Source organism: Rhinopithecus bieti, unplaced genomic scaffold, assembly GCF_001698545.2.
Source record: "Rhinopithecus bieti isolate Rb0 unplaced genomic scaffold, ASM169854v2 scaffold_21649, whole genome shotgun sequence".
Classification (NCBI taxonomy): domain Eukaryota; kingdom Metazoa; phylum Chordata; class Mammalia; order Primates; family Cercopithecidae; genus Rhinopithecus; species Rhinopithecus bieti.
Window position 1 is genome coordinate 4,013,638 of NW_016811584.1, and position 24,885 is coordinate 4,038,522.

The 24,885-nt window shown below is 37.5% G+C and overlaps 1 protein-coding gene and 1 long non-coding RNA gene across 7 annotated transcripts in view; one reads left to right on the forward strand and one right to left on the reverse strand.

Annotated features, from left to right (window-relative positions):
- LOC108543632 (uncharacterized) overlaps positions 1–10,176 on the forward strand; it is a 203,943-nt gene extending 193,767 nt beyond the window's left edge. Inside the window, exon 3 of the long non-coding RNA XR_001889632.1 lies at positions 8,300–10,176. This is a non-coding gene — a long non-coding RNA (uncharacterized LOC108543632). The remainder of the gene's footprint in view (positions 1–8,299) is intronic.
- The window catches only part of CFAP20DC (CFAP20 domain containing), a 300,976-nt gene that overhangs the window by 260,809 nt on the left and 15,282 nt on the right, over positions 1–24,885 (reverse strand). Inside the window, exons 2-3 of one of the 6 annotated variants that reach the window (XM_017894223.1) lie at positions 22,191–22,293; positions 21,428–21,503 (exon numbers count right to left, since the gene is read on the reverse strand). The exons of 4 other annotated variants lie outside the window; for them this stretch is intronic. In XM_017894223.1, the coding sequence (XP_017749712.1) occupies positions 21,428–21,471 (44 nt within the window). In that variant the 5' untranslated portion in view covers positions 21,472–21,503; positions 22,191–22,293. Of the gene's footprint in view, positions 1–21,427; positions 21,504–22,190; positions 22,294–24,885 lie in introns of those variants that run through there. One more of the 6 variants, XM_017894226.1, reaches the window with a different exon arrangement.

The following is a 24,885-nucleotide window of genomic DNA, read 5'->3' on the forward strand; positions in this document are numbered from 1 at the left end:
ATAAAAAAAAAAAAACTAAGCAAAAAGAACAAATCTGGAGGTATCACATTACCCAACTTCAAATTATAATACAAGGCTATAGTTACCGAAACAGTATAGTACTAGTATGAAAACTGGCATGCAGACCAATGAAACAGAATAGAGAACCCAGAAATAAAGCCAAATACTTACAGCGACCTGATCTTTGACGAAGCAAACAAAAACGTAAATTAGGAAAAGGACATCAATAAATGGTACTAGGAAAACTAGCAAGACACTAGAAGAATAAACTGGATCCCCACCTCTCACCTTAAAAAAAAAAATCAACTCAAGATGGATCAAAGACTTAAATGTAAGACTTGAAACCAAAAAAAATTCTAGAAGATATCATCAAAAACTCTTCTGGACGTTGGCTTAGACAAAGAATTCATGACTAAGACCCCAAAAGCAAATGCCACAAAGCAAAAATAGATGGAACCTAATTAAACTAAAAAGTTTCTGCACAGCAAAACAAATAATCAGCTGAGTAAACTGACAACCCACAGAATGGGAGAAAATATTCGCAAATTATGCATCCAACTAAGGACTAGTATCTAGAATGTATAAGGAATTCAAACAATTTAGTGAGAAAATAAATAAATAATCCCATCAAAAAACAGGCAAAGGACATGAGTAAACAATTCTCACAAGAAGATATACAAATGGCCAATAAACATATAAAAAATGCTCAACATCATTAATTGTCTGGGAAATGCAAATTAAAACCACAATAAGATACCATCTTACTCCTGCGAGAATGGCCATAATTAAAAAAACAAAAAAGAATAGATGTTGGGGCAGATGTGATGAAAAGGGAACACTTTTACACTGCTGATGGGAGTGTAAACTAGTACAACCACTACAGAAAACAGTGTGGAGATTATTTAGATAATTAAAAGTAGAACTACCATTCAATCCAGCAATCCCACTACTGGGTATCTACTCAAAGGAAAAGAAGTCATTATATGAAAAAGACACACATGTTTATAGCAGAACCAATTTGCAACTGCAAAAATATGGAACTACCTAAATGCCTATCAACCAATAAGTGGATAAAGAAAATGTGGTACATATACACCAAGGAATACTACTCAGCCACAAAAATGAAAGAAATAATGGAATTCACAGCAACCTGGATGAAACTGGAGACCATTACCTTAAGTGAAGTAACTCAGGAATGGAAAACCAAATAGTGTATGTTTTCACTTGTAAATGGGAGATAAGCTATGAGGATGCAAAGGTACAAGATATAATGGACTTTGCGGACATGGGAGGGTTGGGAGGAGGGGTGAGGCATAAAAGACTATGTGTTGGGTACAGTGTACACTGCTTGGGTGATGGGTGCACCAAAATCTCAGAAACCACTGCTAAAGAATTTATCCGTGTAATCAAAACCCACCTGTTCCCCAAAAACTACTAAAATAGAATATAATAAGATAAAATGTAGATACAATAAAATGCACCCATGTTAAGTATACATTTTGGTGAATTTCGACAACTGTATGCATATATTTAATTACCATCATAATTAATTTGTAGAACATTTCCATGAACCCCAAAATTGTCCTGGTACACCTTCAAATTAATTCAGTCTTTCTTTCTGGGCACCTGGCATTGGCAAATACTGATCTAATTGCAGTCTGTTTGCATTTTCTATAATTTCATACAAATATAATCAAATAATAATACATTTTCATATCTGCCTTATTTAACTCAGCATGATGTTTTAAAATGCAACCATGTGGTTTAATGTATCAGTGGTTTGTTCGTAACTGCTGAGCAGTATTCCATTTTATGGGTGTATAGCATTTTGCTTATCTGTTTACCTGCTGATGGACATTTGGGTTGGGAGCTTAAATAAAATTATGAACACTTGAGAACAAAAAGAATCCACCAGAGAGTGAGATACAAAAAGACCTAAATGAACTACATTTCACAAATGAATAGGCGCTTCAGAGGAAAGACCCATGGCTGTTCTTATCTCTAACACGACAAGAGAAGGACAGGGAATCAGCCAAGGATGGGGGTAAGAAAAAAACAGCCAAACTTTTCACAGCTACATGCAGGCTGACATGATGGATTAGAATTCCAAGAAGCCCCACCTACAAAGCAATTCTGCACTTGCCTGCCAAGTTTTTCCTGTGGGTCTTTAAGTGCTCAGGAATGTGGAGAGTGGAAAAGGAGAGTGGAAATTCACCTGAGGCACTCTTAGATTTCAGCTACTGGAGGCTGGGAGTGGTCAGGAGAGGTGAAGGAGACTTCTCCAAGGAATTCTAGGCCTTCAGAGTATAGGGCAACCTTTATTGGTAGGTAGGCTTAGGTCAGACAATAGGGGGAGAAAAGATTTCCCAAGGTTCAGGAAGCCAGGGGCAGACAAAGAAACAAAGAGAACTCCCTAATGGTCCAATGAGCCGGTATCTGGGCCACAAAGTAGAGAAAGAACCCCATAGTTTGAGAGCTTGTTCAAAGGGGAGCTCAGCCTCTCCTATACTCATGACTGAAGAACAGTCCTCCCCTATTAAGGAAAATCGTCTTTGACCAAGCTTACAGCTTCAGAGGGACACACATGGAGTGGTGAGTGAGGAAGGGATCACCCACTTAGCCAGCTAGATCAGCCAAATCAACCCTGGAGATTAATGGGGTGACAGATGTTACGGCAAGACCCCAACATTTTGGAAAGTTGGTCACATATCTGTAAATGTGACAAATCTTGCCTGTAGTCAGATTCAAGCCCTACTAAAGGGAACTATCTGACTTCACCCTCGAAAGACTTGAAGGTAGTAAAAAACTAAATCAAATAAGGCTACAAAAAAACCCAGACTCAGCCTAATCACAGACTGACTCAGCATCCACCTCCATCAGCCTAAAAGAGAAAGGGTTATGCTCTTTTCTGGAGGTAAGTGTTAATTATTTCAAAATTTACTTTTCTTTCACACACTGTATGGTATATAATCCAAAAATAAAAGACATACAAAGAAGCAAGAAAACCATAGTCATGGGTTAGAGTAAAAGCAGATGCAGAGATGACCCAGATGGACAATTATTTGTTAGGTAATTGATGAAGATTATTTCATCATCAGCAGCATTTCTTTCACAGGGATACATTTAAGGAACAGGTAAATAATTAACTAATTATGAATAATTAATCCTAGTACTCAATGAAAGGTGCAGAGAGTTTAAATTTATTTACTTGTTATAAAAACATACCAAACATCTTGAGTATTTACTCCTTTCCAGGCACTTGCTAAGATACTGGCACTTCAAAATAAAGCATAGCTTATCTCTTCATAGAACTCACAGTCTACTAGGAAAGACAGACCTGTAACTATAAATTGACTGAATAAATGCTATCATAGAAGTATAAAAAGAATGTTATGAGAAGCATAGAAGATGAAGTAGTCATTAACTCAACTTGGAAGAGTCACGGAACACCGTAAAGACAAGTCAGTTTTGAAGAATGAGTGGGATTTCACAGATGGAGATGAAAAAAAAGGGTACAGAAGTGAAAGGATACACAAGCATATGAAAGAATGACAGTATGTGATAGTTTCCGGATCCTACCAAGAGTCCAGTGGTTTTCGACAGCATAAGGCTGAAGAAATACGCTGAGAGAAAGAAAGGAGTGAAGACTGGACAAGGCTATTGGAGCCAGAATGAAAAGACCTTCAATACCACATTAAAGCTCATGGAAAGCTTTTAAGTAAGAAAATAATAAAATCAGATTTGCATTTTAGACACATATTTCTAGAACTTATAACACTGTATTATAATTGTTTATAAATTGGCCTCTTCCACCGGACTACAGGCACTTGAAGGGTAAGAAAACACAGCAACTGGTCAAAGAAAAAGGAAGTAGAAATTAAAAAGAGAAATAAAACTTGAGAGATGAGATTAAGAAAATTCTTTTTTTCCCCTGCAGTTGCAACTGTTATCGCTAAAATTATTCACCAGTACTGTTCTTACATTTGTATGTAATGTGGTTTATTAATACGGTAAGGCTGGTTCAATTTATTTCCACATAGGGACATAAGTAAAAGTTTAATTTTATAATTCTAAAGCAGACACTGTTTTAAAAGACAGAACGCATAATTTCCTGAAGACTTAGATGTTAAATCATAAAAATAAGTGTATCACAGGAGACAGCAACACACCAAAAGACAAAGGGCTAAAGGAGCAAATTAGCTGAGTCTGTCCCTTTTAAAATGCTCTCTTCAGAGACCCCGCCATAGAATTCCACTTGCACTTCATCGATTGTTGCTAGGTTATGTGACCATTGCTAGCTATAAGGGCTCTAGGAAAGTGAGTCTATTTAGCTGGGTTCATTGCTACCCTGACCAAAATTCTGTTCAAGAAAGAAGAGAAAAATGGAGGAGTGTTTGTCACAGGAAGTAACTTATAATCTTGTCCAAGTTTTATGTTAGATTGTGATCCAACTACTAAGAGACACATGCTACTGAACAGTCTTCTCTTTGGTAAGCAGTTCACTTATGTTATTTATGTAGGCTTAGATACATGTCTGCTACTTGAAAGGATGTTCCCAGCATCATCTAATTGAAAAATAAATTTTAAACACAGAGAGCAATTATGGAAGTTTACCTAAATTCATTACACACAGAAAGGCTTTCAGGAGTCACTACAAATGGTTTGCATTTTATCTATTACATATATCAATACCAGTGAAAGTATGGAGACTTGTTACAACTCCAAGTAGCAGAAGTACTAACACCTGCACATATTCAATATTCTAGATGCTTACCAGGAATAGTAGGATAAGCCAGTTGCTATTTTCCTTCCTGCCCAAATATTTTCCAAATATTAAGCTATTTTTGTTATTGCAAAGAGGTAACAAAATTCACAGAACTAAGCATTTAACAATTGGCTACCATATTTATGACAGATGGCTACATGTACAATTACTAACAGTCTTCCTACTGTTTGAATATAAAAACCAAAAAAACTACATAAATTACATGCTCAGTTGCCTAGTTCTCATTTAACTTAAGGGAATGAGAATTAATTTGATCTAACTATTTTAAATATTTGCCAACAGGATGAATTCAATGACGTATGGAAGGATAATACTGAATTCACTGTCTTCTACTGCTTGCCACTAAACAATATATCAGCTTGCTTTTCTACTGAAATTGCATAAAACAGATAGGACAGCTAATTTAAACAGTTGTTTGCACATTCAATATTTATAACCCAAATCTTGCATGACTGACTGCAAGCAGTGAGTTAGAAGGTTTAGTTCAGCTGCTGCCTAGAGTGATGGATGGCCTTGAAGAATTTCTTGTTCACTGACTAGATCAATCACATAACAAAATGGGAAAAAAAGATCAACCTTAAACTAGATTTCCAACATTTCCATCTGTATGCAAAACTGTTACAGGAAGAAATGTATCATAAAACATAATGTGAAGCTACTTAAAAATAATAAAAATCCACCAGGGATGATGTAGAATGCAAATAAAAAAGATAAGGTGACTGGATAATATTCTACTTTTTAACTAAATATTAACAGAAACTTTATGATATCTATAATCCATATAGTATTGTCAATTCATAGGGATATCAAGCTCAGACTCACAAGTAAAAAGAGGGTAACAGTTGAAAGGCCTAAATAATTTTTGACAGTACTTGCAGTTAAATTTTATTTAATCAAACTAAAAGGTAGTGTTGTGGCAATTATAATATGCTGCTGCCTTTAATTATCTCAATGGCTGTCAAAAAAAATGAGCCTGTTAAGGAGTTAACAGACATCTCATGTTTCAAATGAGAGTAATTTATTTACTAATGGCTAACCCTCAATTATCTGCATTAATTGTGGAAGGCAGTAGTACTACATATGGTGATAGTACTACATAATGGTGGAAGGCAGTAGTACTACCTATGGACCATGGCTGTGTAAGGCCCTCCTTAGTAGTACGCTTGACTGGTTTGTGAGGCTCCATGGTGAGCATCTCCACCCAGCTCCACATTCAGTGATGTCAGATTGGTAGCTTGAAAGCAGCCATGGTGGGAGTATTTACACCACAGAAACTATCAAGTACTAAGTAAGCATCAGGACCCTCAATACTCCATCACCACCCCAGAGCCAAGTGTTAAACATTTACCACTATAGGACAGTGCAAGCTCATTTCTGAGGTTAGCATGTGGGTGGAGTAGTGAGGATGAAGGGACTAAAGGTTGAAGAGCCTAAGGTTGAGTTCTTGCTGAACAGGTGTGGGACGGGGCAGGCTCAGACACTGAATAATCCTGCAGGTGCCTTGGGTGTCTAAAGATGTCTGCAGCCATGATGATAGAAATAGCATTTACCATTTCCTATGGCCCTCAGGCACCCACTTTCTCTTGTTGAGTAAGTTTACTTCCACAAGAGTAGAAGTGTAGCTGAAGAGTGATAAGAAATGAGAAGGAAAGGAAGAAGGAAAAGAAAAATTTGGAACAAGAGGAATAAAAGTAAAAGGTAAAGGGCAAGAATAAAGATAGATGGAAGGGAAGAGAGGACAAAGAGAAGAAAAGCAAGGGAGAGAGGGAAAAGGATGAGGGAGAAAAGGAAGAGAAAGAAGAAATGAAATGGCAGAAAAGGGGAGAAAGAAAAAGGAAGAGGAAAAGAAGGAAAGAGGAAGGAGGAGGGTTGCAGGGTGGAGGAGGAAGAAGGGCTATAGGCCCCTAGAAACAGCAGAACTAATCCTCTAGTTTATTCACATTTACCTCACTTTAGGAATTAGTTGTGTTCCTGAATGTCTTTCATGAACGTACATATACAGTCTTAGAACAAGGCCTCACAGACATCCAGACTTCTTTCCATAAGATGGCAAATTTCTAAAAAATGCCAGACACATGGTGGTCTGTTCTCAAGGCTAAACCAAGGAGATGGAGGCTTTAGTGCTGGGGACAACAACCTTTCTGCTGTTGAAGTCTGTTTGACTCTTTAGAAGGCCGAGGTTGGGACTCTCTTTTGAAGCAATGGGCAGGGAACATATGACCACGTTTCCATATCCAAGCAGTACCAATGGATCCCCAAGCTGGGACAAAATGCTGGGAAGAAGCCAGATCCCGGGTTCTGGCTACCTTGTGGGTTTTTGGGAATTCCCTACATTAGTGGTTCTTAAACTTCAAGTGTATCAGGATCACCTGAATGACCTGTTAAAAATATGGACTGCTGAGAGATAGCTGAGATACGGAATCAACTTAAGTGTCCATCAATGAATGAATGAACAAAGAAAATGTGGTGTATATATACACAATGGAATATTATCCAGCCATAAAAAGGATGAAATCCTGTCATTGGCAGCAACATGGATGAGGCTGGAGGACATGATATTAAGTGAACTACGTCAGACATTATGTTAAGTGAACTAAGTGACAACAGAAAGATGCTGTCACTCGTATGTGAGGACCAACAAGAAATCTAAGCTAATGGAAACAGAGAGTAGAATTTTAGGTATGGGAAGATGGGAAGGGTATGGGAAGCAGTTGGTTAACAGATGCAAAAGTACAGCTAGATAAGAGAAATGAGTTTTGGTGTTTTGTAGCACTGTAGGGTGAAGACAATTAACTGTAATTTACTGTATATTTTCAAAAAGCTAGAAGAAAGGATTGAATGTTCATTATACAAAGAAATAATAAATGAGGTAATGGATGTTCATTACTCTAAACATTACACATTGTATATATACATTGAAATACATGTATATGGAATCCGTGTCCCACAGGTATGTACAATTGTTACTTGTTAACTAAAAATGTTTAAAAACAGTTTTTTCACCCACAGATTGCTGGGTCATCTCCAGTTTCTCTCTCAGTAGGTCTGGGGTGGGGCCTGAGAATTTGCAGTTCTAACAAGTTCCAAGCTTGCCAATGCCGCTCATGCAAGAACTACACTTTAAGAACTACTGCCTTAGTAAAACAATAACAATAGAAAACATCCTGGAAGTGCTTATAATCCAATCCTCAAGATCTTATTAGTTAGCATCTTAGCAAGAATTCAAATGAGAGAAACACACGCTAATGATGAAGAGACGGGTCCTGAAAGGGAAGAAGAAAGGCATCACAAACCAAATTTTCCTATTTACAATTATGCCCTCAGCTGGCTGTGGCATCCACAGATGTTTCTCTAGTGGCCAACTCTGGAGTCTCTTCCTGACTCACCCTCTGAAATCTTCCCTTTACCCACAGGGCTAGGTCTTCTAAAACCATTTTTACACTAATGAGCACAACTGAACTGAATAGGAGTAAATGCCTGACACAAACTAACACAATCATATTCTCCCTCTAGGAATTTTGAAATTGCCTGGTGGACTGGACATGGAGCAAAACACAGAAAAAGCTGAGATGAAAGATGGAGAGTGCTTAAGGCTTTCTAGTACTGGCTTCCACGCCCAGCTGCATCACTGTCCGTGAGTTTCCTGTGACATCCCAACAAACTTGTGCTTGAAGCTCCCACTGTGCTTTAATTCACTCAAGTTGGTGTGGTGAACAGAAAGGAGTCCAAACGACACTAGTCCCATCACACAACTTTAGCAACTTTACTACTAAAAATTAACTCAAGTACCTTTTGGCAAATGGAATATATACTGCTGATTCTGATATTATAGTCTTTAGTGACCTATGACATGGTTCCATCACTAAGCTGAGGAGAAACAAACAAAACAAAAAACCCTACATCCATTTTTTGGTCATTGTTGGATACCGGAAAAGTCTCATACATCCTCCTCACAATTTTTTAAATTCCAGGTTAAACAGTGATTAGCATTTACTTATGAGAGTATCAGTTAGGACTCTTTTATGTCAAAAGTTAATAGAAAATCCAGGTTGAGCTAATTCACCTAAATGGAATGCTCACATTATTGGAAACAACAGAGGTAGGGCGGGCTTCAGGACTGATTGATTCGGCTGCTCAAAGCTGTCATCAATGACCCAATTTCTCTGTTTCTCTCTTTCTGCCATCTGGTATCAGTTCTGTCCTCATGGTCACAGATGGGTGCCAGCTACAAACAGAGTGCAGCCCAGTCCAGCATCCCAAACAAGAGTCATAAAAGTCACTCAATTGGCCCAGCATAGGTCAGATTCCCATTCCTAAAAGAATAATGTGGCTAAATAAATGAAATGCACTAATTGACCTATCAATCAAAGCTCACTCCAGGGGCTAGACTGTGATCCATTTTACTAGACACACATAGGCTGCACTGGCCAGGGGAGATACCCAAACAAAGATCACACAATTTTTGGAAGAGAAAAATGTGGCAAAGTATGCTAGTTAGATAACTAATAAATGTCTACCATACTTGGTTCTTCCATGTGTTACTAGAAAATAACTTAAAAATTCACTTTATTTTGTAACCATTACAGTAATAATTAGTTCAGGCAAGAATCATCATGCTAACCTGGTGAATGAGAGCTTAATGAGGAAGAAGATATTTATAAAGTCTCAAATTATATCCCCACAAATGATTCAACTAATATTAAAGTAAAAACACAGTAACTTTACTATGAGAAAACCTGGTTAAGAGACCACCTTAACCAAGTGGCTGAAGTTAACATCAGCTGTAAACATCATAAGCCTCCTGATAAACTGCACTGAGAAGGACACGACATCACTTTATAGTATATTTTGCCAAAGATGCATAACATGAATCTAATCATAAGAAAACATCAGACAAACTCAATTAAGGGGCATTCTACAAAATAACTGACCTGTACTTTTCAGCAGTGTCATTGATGTGAAAGACACAGAAAGGCTGAGGAACCATTACAAATTAATGGAGACAAGTGAAAACTAAAGGTACTGTGTAATTCTGGATCAAAAACATAATTGCTATGAAGGACAGTATGTCTATACCATAGATAGTAGTACTGCATCAATGTTAAATGGTTTTGAAAACTGTACTGTGGTCATGTAGTGAATGTCTTTGTCCTTAGTAAATATATACTGAAGTGTTTAATAAAAGAGTACAAAGTGTGCAACATACTCTCAAATGGCTTGAGGAAAAAAATGTGTATACACACATACACACACAGGATCACACACATACAAAAAAACTGTAAAGGCAAATGTGGCAAAATGTTAATAATTGGTGAATATGGGTGAAAGGTATATGGTAGTTCTTTGTACTATTTTTGTAACTTTAAGTTTGAAATTATTTCAAAATAAAAGTTTAAAAAAAATTTTTAGATTGCATGACCCTATAACTTGTCTCAAACCATAAGTGTTATTATTTTACACTGTATGCCACTTAAGTTTTGTAACAGCAAAAAAGCTGAAAACAAATAATCAAATTTTAACTTATTTATGTATAGAACAAGAATAATCAGAATAAATTGGTTATTCTGGTGCAGGCAGGTGTGTCTTGGCTAAGCCTGGTTGTTTCCTTTTCTCCTGGGCATATAACCAGACTACATTTCCTAGTTTACAGGTGACGCATGAGTTCTGGCCAGGGGAACCTGACCCCAAACATCCTCCCAAGTGATTCTTCAGGCTCTCTCTTCCCTTGTTTGCTGACAAACAAGGGATATAGAAGATCCAGCAGAAGACTATGCAGTCCTAGATTAGAATATGAAAGCATTCAGGCTCTCTCTTCCCTTGTCTGCTGACAAACAAGGGATATGGAGGATCCAGCAGAAGACTGTGCAGTCCTAGATTAGAATATGAAAGCAGCCTAGGTCTCCCTAAATGACACTGCAGGACAGAGCTCCTATTGTTAGCCTGCAATGAATTGTGATATGAACAAGAAATGAAGTTTTACTGTGTTAAGTGATCCACTAGGATTTGGGGATTATCTGTTAGAGCAGTTAGCCCACCTGAATGATAAAGCTACCTAATTTATAAAACAGATTAGCAGAATGGTGACACTTTCAAAGTGTACTGAGGATGTCATGTATTTCCTTTTAGTGTATACTTTAACATAGCAGTTTTCAAAATATGGTTAAGAGATTCTTGATTCTCAAAGAGTAGTCTGGGGATAGCTAAGGGTCTGCAAGATCCCTTCAGGAACTCAGTGAGGTCAAAACCATTTTCGTAACAATACTAACATGTTATTTGTTTTTCACTCTCATTCTCTTACAGCATATAGTGGCATTTTTCAAAAGGTGGCATGATGTATTATATCACAACAGACTGAATTAGAGGCAGACAGGAAAATCTACCTGTGTTCTATAATATTTAGCCAGAGATTAAAAGATTTGCAAAATGTAAAATAATTTCACTCTTCACTAAATTATTTTGTAAGTATAATTTTGGAAAATATAGATATTTTATGTATAGGTTTTATAGGTATTTATGCTAACATGTCATGGATTTATTATTATTTCTAAATAATAAATATCTTTTAAATCACTCAGTGTTAATTTCCAACATGGTAAATATTGAGCTATAACCCACATAAAGAAAAGTCCTTTTGGGATCTCAATATTTTTTAAGAGTGCAGAGGGATCCTGATCCCAAAGAGTTTGAGAATTCTTTTTGTTTTACAATAAAGTATATCTGATAGTGATAACATTTTAAATAAAATAAACCCGTATTACCAATGCATAAGAGACAAGGATAGGAGAGTTCTCACTTGACTCTTGTTTTCTCAAGAGCCACAGGATCTAGAACACAATAGGTGCTCATATATATTTGTTAAATTAATAAACTGTGTAATAATGATAATATCCACTTTTAAGAGTGCTGTGATAATCGCATGAAATATGTGTGTGTGTGTGTGTGTGTGTGTATAGTAAATTATCACTGTTCACGATTATTTGCTATCTCCCTTTTACATAGGAGATTGAATACATCCCTGCCCTGTTGATTCTAGGCTTGGCCATGTTAACTGGGCTGGCCAATGAATGTAAGTAGAAGTAACATGTGCCACACAAATACAAGGAGAAGCTTTAAATTCAATTGTGTAGTTCTGCTCAGACTCTTCCTCTTCTGCTCTCGCCTTATGCACAGTATGTCCCAGATAGGGGCTGTTTGTTCTATCTGGGTTCTGGAATGAGAAGACACAGACCAGATACATACTCACCCTATAGATAAAGCAGAGCTGCATCCTACCTGTAGCTCTCAGGTAACGTGAGACAGCTATGTACGAAATTTTGTAAACCATCTAAGCAAACCTGGCAAATACAGCTTTATATTTGTGACCCCAAACATCTTCCCATGTGTTCCTCCAGGCTCTCTTTTCTTTTGCTTGCTGACCAGATATACAGGATCCAGTAGAGGACTCTAAGGCCCTAGATGGAAGATGGAAGCAGTCCAGGTTCCTTGGCCTAATGTATTACAGATGTTCAATAAATCCAACCATTCTAATCAGTGTTATTATTTAGCTAGAGAAACACTAAAGAACTGTAGCTTAGTGCTTAAATGACTGCACAGTGCATCTAAATTAAGACAATTTAGACAGTACCATTAAGATAACCTTAGGATTCCAGGTAAATAAAGCACATGACCCACGACAAGAGTGGCATCAAAGTATAATATATCTGACTATAATGAAAAATTTCAGTAACCATTTACCCATGAATGCCACTAGAGGGGCTCAGGAATATCTGTAGAAGTCACTGGCAGGTGACTGAGATAAAAATAAATTCTAAAGTGACTGTCAAGCGTCTATAATTAAAGAGCAGTGGAGTGGGTGTATCAGTCCATCTGCCCACCCTGCCTACACTGCCTTCTTATGGAATCTCCTCCAGCTTAAAACTTCTAAAATTGAAACCAGCTTTAGAGCACTTAGCTTAAAAGTACTCTAAGGACCAGTCCCAATTCTTATTTCAAATCTCTGAACCAGCAGATACACAGACTGAACCTGGTCACACAATGATGGGATAGAGTGATGTCCTGGTAGCCATTATTGTCCACATACACAATGGCAAGAAATCAGAAAAAACTGGTCTGCAGAATGAAACAGAAGAACTGAGCAGCAGACTTAACAAACAAAATGAGAGACGAGAGTAGCTGCGAGAAAGAGAGAGACGAAGAGAGAGAGAGACCTGTTGACAACTCTCACCTCCCATGAGGGCTGTACCAATTTTTGCAGTTGGGTTCCTTAAGATCTCTCCATGTTCTTCCAGTACATATCTTTTTACTTGAAATAATGTAAATAGATATCTGAACCTAACAATCAAATCATCATTAAAATAAGTTGCTTTGTTTTTTGCCTTGCTAATCCTGACCCAAGCAAAGAATCTGACTTATTTCTGTTGATTTTTGAAGCGGAGGAATGAGAGAGAAGTAGAAACCTGGGGTACCATAACAGAATTGACCTTCCGCATTTGAGAGTTCAAAGTACTTGCAGAAATAAATTCATTTTTTAAAAGTGTCGTAAACTATGATTATGAAATCATAATACATGTTCACCTTTTTGCAACTCAAGCACTAAAAGGCAGGAAAGATATCAAGAAAAGAGGCTAGAGAGTCAAAAGTCCAGAGCTTTAGTCCTGGTTTTGCCACTAAGAAACTGCAGCCTGAGAGATGTCACATCCCTTTTCCGGGCTTCAGGATTTTTCCTAAAAAAAAATAGGGAATTGGATAAGATTTGTAGATGCTCCATAATAGAGAATTGAGCTGCTAAAGCTTTTTAAAAGTTCGTGCTAACACATCAGTTTCTAAACACAGTGAATTCATATATTTATTTCAAATCATTCTTTGTAGCATATCAATAATCACATATGGTTTGAAATAATGCTAAGAGTTTACATTCCAACGTATAGATCAATGGCATTTAACCTCAAAAAAAGAGAATGGTAACATCTATGTACATGAAACAGAAAGGTTGTTCCTACTTACTGCTAATAAATGCAACCAACCACCTACTATACTGAGAATTTCACATTACTGTCATTGTTTGAAATAGTTTATTATAATATCTTTTTAATATGAAATGACATAAAACGAAGGTCACTAATGTGTTCTAATAAACAAGGGCAGACTCTTGGTTTTAATTAAAGTTGTCTTTGGGGAGCTCTATTGTAGGCTTATACTCAGAGTTTTTATCTAAGAGCCAACTGTGGTGTTCGACAGCTTTAGATTTACTTGAATATACTTCTACCCGCATGACCATTTTAACAAAATTCATTCATTACCTAAATTCTCCTGCCTTTACGCATTCTTTAATACAGTTACCATCCTGCCAGTAGAGGTGTGGTGGAGAGAAATGCACTTTATACATGGCAGAGCAAATTAAAAGGTTAAATTAAAGCCCAGTCACTAGTCTTTCAGGAACTAAAAATTGAGAAAAGGAAAACAGAACACGTTCTAAGTCCTGTTCACCTGCTTTCTACTCTGATTCTTGTTTTTTTGTTTGTTTGTTTTCCTGTCTTTTTCTAATCAAAGAACAACATCGACAGTGTATCAACACATTTCAGTAAAATATAGTATAACAAGCACTACTGAGGACCAATCATGCACAGAGAATTCTTGTAAGTGCTGTAGGGATTACACTGATGACAAGATGTAGTCCCTGCCCTCAAAGTAATCATGCACACAATTATGAGAACACCGAGGAAGCAGAGACGTTACTACAACTGGAGGATATGGGAAGTATTTATGAAAGATAATGCATTTGAGTTTGACCTTAAAGAATGATTAGGGTTCAAAAAGTGGAGAGATGGGATTAGGTTGGATGAAAAACTTGAGCCAAAGACTGAGAGCTTGCAAGGTGCTCAGCAACCAAGGTGGCTATGGCCAGGAGGAGGAGTGGAATGAATTATGGAGAGAGAGGTGCCTGAGATCAGATCCAGAAGCCTAGAGTACCCAGTGACCACCAACTTTGTGGGACAGCTGGATAAAGAAGCTTGGGCTACAGGAAATCCTGATTTTTTCCCCACAGACCCAGGCTAAGACCAAAATCTAAAACTTAAAGTTCAAATACTGATCATTTAAAAAGTAAAAACGAACATTAGAGTACCTTGAAACATGGAATTTAAATGTGGTTGAAAATTGCAATATCAGCTTTATTTGACTATGCATTATTACCCAATTTTAAAAAGAAGGTTGAACATATCAGTGGATTTCAATCTTATGAGGGAGCAATGGCATCCTGTTTACATCAAACATATAAACATTTTCATCCCAAAATGTACATAAGATTGAAAAAAGGGAGGATGAATTGTTTTGTCTGAAGTAACAGAGGGGATTTAGAAGTGTCTAAAAAGCAATGGATTGGATGATTTTTAATTATCTAATTCCAGCTAGCTCCAAAACTCCTTTTCTATGAATGGAAATTCTAAATGTGAGTATTACTACCTTACCAATTTTAGGCCACCCATATCTTCATTCTGTCTCCCAAAAGAAATATACCACAGAACAAACTGAAGCCAAATTAAGGGAAGTCTAATAACGCAAAGAATTAGAAAACTACTGAAAGAAGGAAATTAACATTTACTGATCATGTACTACCATGACAGGTACTATACTATAACCAATCTAAAGTCCAGTGAACTCTACTGATGTCTATTATAATATCTGGGCAATGTCTTTTACAGATGGGGCTTAGAAATGGAAAGTTCAATAGCAGCTTCATTGGGATCTAAAGTGCTCTGGCCCCTCAAGATCTCATGGTCTATTTGGAGGTGGAGAGTTGGTTGTTGAGATGTCTAGATAATAAGACCATTATGTAATAAATGCCATAACAGACATGTATAAGTGCTATTATAAGATATTTGTAATTTACTACATGTATGCCATTCTATCAGTCATTTCTATGAATCCAAAGAGTTGGAGATATTTTTACATCCAAATCAGAAACTTCACAATTTATGAGGGAAAAAAAATAGAGAAATCAGGAATCTTAGAGATACCAGTCCTTCCCAAAGGGAGATTCTTCTTGTGTTTACAACTAGCCAACTTATTAAAGCCAAATGACTTCATAAGATGCCATGATATACTTGAATTGCTAACAATAAATTTAATTAACTACCAGAATAAAAATGAAATACACTGAAAGGGAAGAAGAACCAAACCAGGGAGACATTTCTCCCGACCAAAGGAAAAAAAAGTGAGCTACATATCATGGCATCAAAGAAACATATCTACCTGGCACTGCCATATCAAAAAAGGGAGTGCATTTGGAGGATCTGTGATTTGCTATGAATTGTCTTCAATCATCACTGTTAGTGAAGGCAAACAGGGGCAGTGGAAAATTATTATGCATTAAGTCACTGTAAGTCTACCGTTTATCTATTTTTTATCTATTTTTCCTAGGTCCTGCTTCTTCACAGTTGAACATTTCTATCTACGGTTCTACACTTGGTCTGGTTACCTGTAACTCCCTTCATACCAGGACTCTGATGCCAGGACTTCTTGCAGTTGTCCTTTAAGTAAATAGCTAGCATCCATACCAAAACAACAGCCATCACTTTTTTCTTCACGTTTATGCCAACCATTTCTTTCCAAATAGAGAACTTGCATAAGTCAATAGTCAAGCAGGCTCCCAAGAAAGAGCTGCTTTTCCATCTGTCTTTAGGGACAAGTAGCATGAAAATTTCACAAGGAAAGCAGACATGCCCAGTTTGTCTCAAAATGTTTCAGAAGAACAATTTAAAAATTAAATAGCAATGTACTCTTATCTATATTGAAACAATACAAAAATTATAAATTAAAATATACTGTGCACTTAGAATTTGGCATTATTGAATTTAACCCTCTTAACTACCCAAAAAACACATATAAATATCACCCCCATTGTACAGATGAGGCTTTGACATACAAAGGTGTTCAGGAATTTATCCCAGGTCACCATGCTAGTAAGTGGTAGAGCCAGTAACTCCCAAGTCTATAATCTAACCCATCACAGAACCCTGACTTGTGCCCTGAAAATTGATACGGCAACCATTTAACTGCACAGTGGCTTAACAAATGTATGGCCTTTTATTATTTTGTTTTACATAGTAAAAACACTTCCAAATATTTGTATATGTGTATTTTCTCTTTTCTTTTCTTTTAGCTTTGAACATGCATCTAGTTTGTTTAAAGAGTATTGTAAAAATAATTTAGAAAAGCAAAATGAACCAAACTAAGAAACAGGGAAAAAAAAAACTTTTCATAAACATATGTTTAATAGATAAAGGATATGCATCTGATTTATATACTTACCACATATGTTATCAAAAACTTCCACATAAAACCTATTTTAAGGCATGCAAATTTAATATATTAAGAAAGTCAATATGCAAAGTATCTTAAAGTGCTCTCTTTACTAATGCATGTAACAAAATATACTGATTATGCAAGTACATTTAATTTGACATAATTAAAATAATGAGATTTAAATACTGATGATTTTAAAAAGAAAAAATAGAAATTGAAATTAGCCATGAGATGTGTTCAAAATATTAATGAAATGTTATTGCCACTTTAGTGTACAATACTTCTAGTTTAAAAAAGAGCTACTACTGGCCATTGCTGTCTAGTTCTCAATGCATAGTTTAGAGATGTATTCCCTTGGTGACATAAAATATTTCACTGGATAACATAACAATTCTTTGCATTTGGCTAATATCTCTTTTACAAATAACTTAAAATGCTACAAAGCAATCACTATTTTCTTTAAAGGAAGGCACTGAATGACCAAAAAGATAAGAAAGCAAATTTTCCACAGAAAGACTTGTGCGTAGTTAAATGGATACAATCTCAAAAGCCCTCACTAATGTCATTGTGACCTCAAGATAGCAAATTTAGGTATTCTCTCAACTCCAGTGGCTTTAAAGAGGCTGAAGAAGACCAATGACATATGAAAAGATCAGGTCTGCAGCTGTGAGGCCATATTCACTTTACTTAGTTTAAAGTTTCAAAGGAGCCTACTGTCTCCAATGTCACTGAAGAAGGAAAGGTAGGAGCAAAATTCAATAGGGTAGAAGACTCTGAAACTTCTATTAGATTTATTTTCTGACCTCTTTGTCTAGCTCACTAGTAGCAGTACGGAAAAAGTAACGTAAGAGTAACTTTCATTAAATTAGCTTGAGGCTAAAGCTTTGTTTGGAAGGATGTCCAATTTTCCATATTATAGAAATGAAAAAGGAAACTTTGAGGTCTACACGGACCTAAACTCCCTAAAATTCTTAGAAAAAGACCAATGTCTTCAATTAACTCCGGCCATTAAAATAAAAGAGTTCACATTACCATTTACTGTGAGGAAATGGAAACACCAGATTAAAGTGCTGAGTCCAAAGCCACACAACTAGGAAGCACAGCAAAAGGAAAAGATAAAAACTCTGGAATGAGCATCATAAATTCTGTATTGAATTCCACGTTAAAATCATCAAACTCCATTCAGATACAATTTCAAATTCAGGATACTGCTATGCAAGGATCACAAAGGATCAGTTAAAATTTCTAAGGACAAGGTACACTTTTAGGGTTTTTTTTTTTTTCTTTTTTGAAGAATTTAACTTTTGCTTTCCACGTTTATCAGATTCCAAATGCAAGTAATACTTCAAACAGCTAAGGGCTCAACCCGTGAAAGCTTGTACACAGCAATAATATTCTCCACGACCCAAGGGCTAAGAATTCTAACCTCTCCAAACAGCACATAATGCACACCACAGGGTCTCAGTGTTTTCAACCCATTTATTGAAAAAGCACTTACTGAGCTGCATGAAAATGAGAAAAATAACGTCAATTCACTAGAGGCACAACAGTACAAAATGCCTCTCAAAATTCATTGAGATAATGACAAAATCAGGATAGAAAAAGGAATTAATGCAGCTCAATAATATTCAGAAAATGAATACAATTCCTGTCAAAAATGTAATATCCCCAAATCATTTAGTGTGATTGGCAGCATCAAATAGAGGAAAATGAATTTCTATTTCAAGATGTGGTTGGTTGTTTTCTAAGAGCTCAGGTTCATGGTGTTCCTCCTGTGCACCAGATGTCTGCCCCCAGGCTCTGAAACACCTAGCAAACCACACGGGGAAGCCACGGGCCACTCAGTGCCTTGATGATGCAGTTTGGAAGGCACCAAAAATAAAATAAATTTTAAAACCTGTTGTTTTACCTTCAAGTGAAACTGTTAGACACAGTTACACTAAAATATTTTGGAAAAGAAAACTGCAACTAATGTTATGAAATAAGCAAGTCAAGATGATTTTTGTAAAAAGCAAGGAAGTCTTTTGCGGGTTGACATCTCGACCCTGAAAATGAGAGAATTCCGTTACTTCACTGCTCACCATACTACGTAGTAGCACAATAAACACTCCCTTTGCTCCACATGCAAAATGTAATGTGCTTAGATAATGGCTGGTCAGGTCATGAAGATCTGAAACAACCTTATCCACAGGCATATGATCCTGAATAATATAATTTTTGATCTTAAAGAAAAAAAGAGAAATCAATAAAGAAGAGGTAAAGTTGTTTCCTAGTTTTCATTTTAAAAAGTCTAAAATGAATTCATCACCTTTAGGATGCAAAATGCAAATAAAATAAAGATTTGAGTAAAGTCCTTCCTTTAATTCACAGGCATTTAGCTCTTATAAAGGTAAAGACAGAAATATCTCAGCATGAGAGAAAGACCTTTCCTTCCTGAAACTCTACAGACAAAATTGTTGTATGAGAAGCCCCTTGAGAAGACATAAAAGGCTTAGCTCTTTCAACTTAGACTAAAATTCAAATAAAATATTTACTATATATCTACTACATACACATATATGTATAGTCAATTAGAAAAATAACAATATTTACAAGTAAGGCAGCGTGGCAAGGGGGTACAGAGCATAGGTTCTAGATTTAGACTACGTGTTTGAATCTTGGCTCTAAGAGTTAGTAGCTGGCAAGTTCCTTATCCTTTCTAGGTTTCAGTTCCCTCAAATAATAAAACAGAGGTAATAATTATGCCTTCCACCCAGGCTAATTCTGAGGAGTAATTAAGCTAAAACAATTAAAGTGCTTAGAATAATGCTGATATGTCATAAGTGTTTAATGTTAGCCATTATTATTACTTTACGTTAGTTTTCTCATTTAATGCTTATGACAGACCTGTGAGGTATTATTACTCTCACCCTGTAGGGTGAGGCAGGTTAAGTAATTTGACCAAAGTCCCACAGAGATAAAGCAGAATTTGCCTACAGATCTGTCCAGTTCCCAGCCTATAATCTTACTTCCCCCTAATACTTGATATGTTCCCCACAGGTCTTGCTCTTATGTCATCATAACATTCATCAATATGTATTTAAATTTCCTTTTAAATAGATCTTTCACTCACAGAGTAACCTCTGAGGACAGAGACTGGGTGCTGCTTCTCCCTTCATTCATTAGTCTACCCATCCTTCTGCCTGTATGTCTGTATTTCAGAGCCTATTATGTGTCATGCCTTGTGTTGGGTGCTGGGATATCAAGCTGAATAGAACAGCCTCCATGTCTTCATGAAACTTGAAGTCCACCCAAAAAGACAGATAATTAAATAAACATATGATAATTACAAACTGTTACAGTTGTAATGAAGGAAAAGAAAGGGGTGCTAGAAAAGGCAGAAGAGATGAACCTCATTTAGTTGGGGGAAAATCATAAAAGAGCTTTCTGAAGAAGGGACACTTAAGCTGAGATGAGGAGACTGAAGAGGAGGAGTCAGTCAGGCAAAGAGATGGGAACAGAAACCACTGTGCACGGGACTTCACCTGGTACGTGAGGAAGGAAAGAAGCAGGCTGGCAGCCAAATTGTGAGCTTCCAGCAGAGTGAGTGCTATGAGATGAGAAGGGAGAGGTGAGACCAGAACACCCAGGAGTATTGTGAATTGGGAGTTTATCCCCTCAGTTCAACCAACTTCAGTTGGTTTTTAGAAAGACCACTCTACTGCAGTCTGGAGATTAGAATGAAAGAGGACAAGAGAAGAAGCTGGAAGTTCACTGGGAAGTTCTAAGAATACGGCAGACAAATGTGATGGTGGTTTGGGACTAGGAGGGCAGTAGCAAGCGTGGGGAGAAGTATACAAATTCGAGGTATATCAAATCCCCCATGCCTAACACAATGCCTGACAATAAGAGGAATTCAATTACCTATCGACTGAATGAATGAGTAATTCCTCAAGCAGATCTGTTGCTGGTTCTCAAGCCCCAACTACCCCATATGCATACTCATCCAGTGGGCATGGGAGACATAGAAATATGCTGAGGAAATGATGACTAAATTTGTAAACCAGCTGGCAAGATTTCACTTATGAAGACTTCTTGATGTATAAACGTATCTTTATGAAACAAAATGCCTCTCCCATTCTGACAATGAAAAATTTTAGAAGCCAGATACCTTTCTGTTATGTGACTTTCTAAGCTTGTTAGAGAAATGTATTATTTAAAATAGCCTAGAGCTACGCTGCCAGAAACACAGTAAAATACTGAGGGTGCTGAAAGAAAGCCCTTTCATTTTTTTTTGAAAGCCCTTTCATTTAAGGGGGAAAAAAACAGTGCAGCAATGCACAGAAAGACAATCCATACCTGTTATTCCACTTTCCTTCTTGTAAAAACATGATCTCTGTCATTACTTCCTAAAACAGCACTATATTTTGATTGTCTATAAGCAACAAATTCAAATACAGAGTTAGTATATTTTCTCACAATCTGATAAATTCCCAAGGTCAGGAGAGAGAATGTCTTCCCCATGTTATTTAATAATTTTGATCTTTAATCCATAAGACATTTATTTTGTTAAAACTATAAAACTGAAACCATTTGGAAAATCAAAATGTTTTTCCATGCAGATAGGAGAACAAGGGAATCTATTTCTATAGTCAACTGAATTTAAAAAATAGTCATCATCCTCAACACCCCTCGAAATGTTTTCCTTTCCTTAAATAGGTCAAGAGCATCAGTAATAGGGTAACAAAGACGTCGTCAGGTTTACTTAGATATCAACTGCTCTCTGGCTAGAACTAAGTTAAACCTAAGATACTCATTGATTTCTCAATAATTAAAGCTTCAAGTTTTTTTTTTAAATTAGTTAAGACAGTATATTGCCTTGGCTAAAGTAATAAGCTCTAGTGTTTGGGGCACAAATGAAGCTTAATTTTGCATAGAAAAAGAGGGCTCATTGACAAAAGATTCTGTTCTAAGGTTCAGCCAAGTGTCTTGCACAAGTTTGATCAAAAGGCCAACTACCAGCACCCTCACCACTGCTTCTGATAGGGAGATAAGAAGAATAAGTGGGCCTATATGGGATTCCATGGGTTGTTAAGGAGCTTAAAAATAAAACATAATTTACCGTCTTCCGTTTGGCAGGAACCACTTTTGCCTACACTGAAAATAAAGCTTTGTGTGATCCCCTCTGCCTTTAGCATGCCTTTGGAGTCTTGAAAATGCTTTTTCTGTAGAACCAGAAAGCGATATGTGAGTGCATCAAACAATGCTTTGTTCTTGTTACTCTAAGAGCTATTTTAAAGAAACCTAGTGACCATGGCAGATGATGAAAGAAGATCTTAGTAAAAAGTCTACTGAGATTTAAGGTTGAATAAAACAAAGGTATAAATTGTTCTATCTATCTTTTATCACCCAAGAAGATTGCATATTGATAGTTATAATTCATATGTTAACAACATATAAACAAATCATTAATATCCAAATTCATATAAACTAAAAGAAATGAATAAACTCAAATTTATGTTATTCTCACTTTATTAACAAAGCTCTTCTTTCTTCTTAGTTTGTACCAAATTTAGTAAAAGTAGTATAAAATCATCTTTTACGAGGTGGCTGGCAATATGGCTGAATAGGAACAGCTCCGGTCTGCAGCTCCTAGCGAGATCAACCCAGAAGGCAGGTAACTTCTACATTTCCAACTGAGGTACCCGGCTCATCTCACTGAGACTGGTTGTACAAAGGGTGTAGTCCACGGAGGGCGAGCCAAAGCAGGGTAGGGTGTTGCCTCACCCGGGAAGCACAGGGGTTTGGGGAACTCCTTCCCCTAGCCAAGGGAAGCTGTGAGGGACTGTGCCATGAGAAATGAACCATTCCAGCCCAGATACTACACTTTTCCTATGGTCTTTGCAACCTGCAGACCAGATTTCCTTGGGTGCCTACACCACCAGGGCCCTAGGTTTCAGGCACAAAACTGGGCAGCCATTTGGGCAAACACCAAGATAGCTGCAGAGTTTTTTTTATACCCCAGTGGCGCCTGGAACGCCAGCGAGACACAACCATTCACTCCCCGGGAAAGGAGACTGAAGCCAGGGAGCCAAGTGGTCTAGCTCAGCAGATCCCACCCTCATAGAGCCCAGCAAGCTAAGATTCACTGGTTCGAAATTCTCACTGCCAGCACAGCAGTCTAAAGTCAATCTGGGACACTCGAGCTTGGTGGGAGAAGGGGTGTCCACCATTCGTGAGGCTTGAGTAGGTGGTTTCCCCTCACAGTGAAAACAAAGCCACCTGGAAATTCGAACTGGGCAGAGACCACTGCCGCTGGGCAAAGCTTCTGTAGCTGGACTGCCTCTCTAGATTCCTCCTCTCCAGGCAGGGCGTCTCCAAAAGAAAGGCAGCCGCCCCAGTCAGGCACTTATAGATAAAACTCCCATCTTCCTGGGATGGAGCACCTGGGGAAAGGGGCGGCTATGGGCACAGCTTCAGCAGACTTAAATGTTCCTACCTGCTGGCTCTGATGAGAGCAGTGGCTCTCCCAGCACAGTGCTCGAGCTTTGCTAAGGGACAGACTGCCTCCTCAAGTGGGTCCCTGACTCCCATACCTCCTGACTAGGAGACACCTCCCAGCAGGGGTCGACAGATGCTCATACAGGAGAGCTCCAGCTGGCATCTGGCAGGTGCCCCTCTGGGATGAAGCTCCCAGAGGAAGGAACAGGCAGCAATCTTTGCTGTTCTGCAGCCTCCACTGGTGATACCCAGGCAAACAGGGTCTGAAGTGGACATCCAGCAAACTTCTGCAGACATGTAGCAGAGGGGTCTGACTGTTAGAAGAAAAACTAACAAACAGAAAGGAATAGCATCAACATCAACAAAAAGGATGTCCACACAAAACCCCATCCAAAGGTCACCAACAAGCGCAAAAGGCTGAAAATTCCAAAAACCAGAATGCCTCTTCTCCTCCAAAGGATCACAACTCCTTGCCAGCAAGGGAATAAAACTGGATGGGGAATGAGTTTGATGAATTGACAGAAGTAGGCTTGAGAAGGTGGGTAATAACAAATTCCTTCGAGCTAAAGGAGCATGTTTCTAACCCAATGCAAGGAAGCTAAGAACCTTGAAAAAATGTTAGAGGAATTGCTAACTAGAATAACCCGTTTAGAGAAGAACATAAATGACCTGACGGAGGTGAAAAACACAGCACAAGAACTTCGTAAACTGTACACAACTATCAAGAGCCAAATCGTTCAAGCAAAAGAAAGGATATCAGAGATTGAAGATCAACTTAAGGAAATAAAGTATGAAGATAAGATTAGAGAAAAAAGAATGAAAACGAATGAAAAGAGCCTCCAAAAATATAAGACTATGTGAAAAGACCAAACCTATGTTTGATTGGTGTACCTGAAAGTGATGGGGAGAACGGAATCAATTGGAAAACACTCTTCAGGATATTATCCAGGAGAACTTCCCCAACCTAGCAAGACAGGCCAACATTCAAATTCAGGAAATACAGAGAACGCCACAAAGATACTCCTCGAGAAGAGCAATCCCAAGGCACATAATTGTCAGATTCTCCAAGGCTGAAATGAAGGAAAAAATGTTAAGGGCAGCCAGAGAGAAAGGTTAGATTACCCACAAAGGGAAGCCCATCAGACTAACAATGGATCTCTCTGCAGAAACTCTACAAGCCAGAAGAGAATGGGGGCCAATATTTAACATTCTTAAAGACTTTTTAACCCAGAATTTCATATCCAGCCAAACTAAGCTTCATAAGCAAAGGAGAAATAAAATTCTCTACAGACAAGCAAATGCTGAGAGATTTTGTC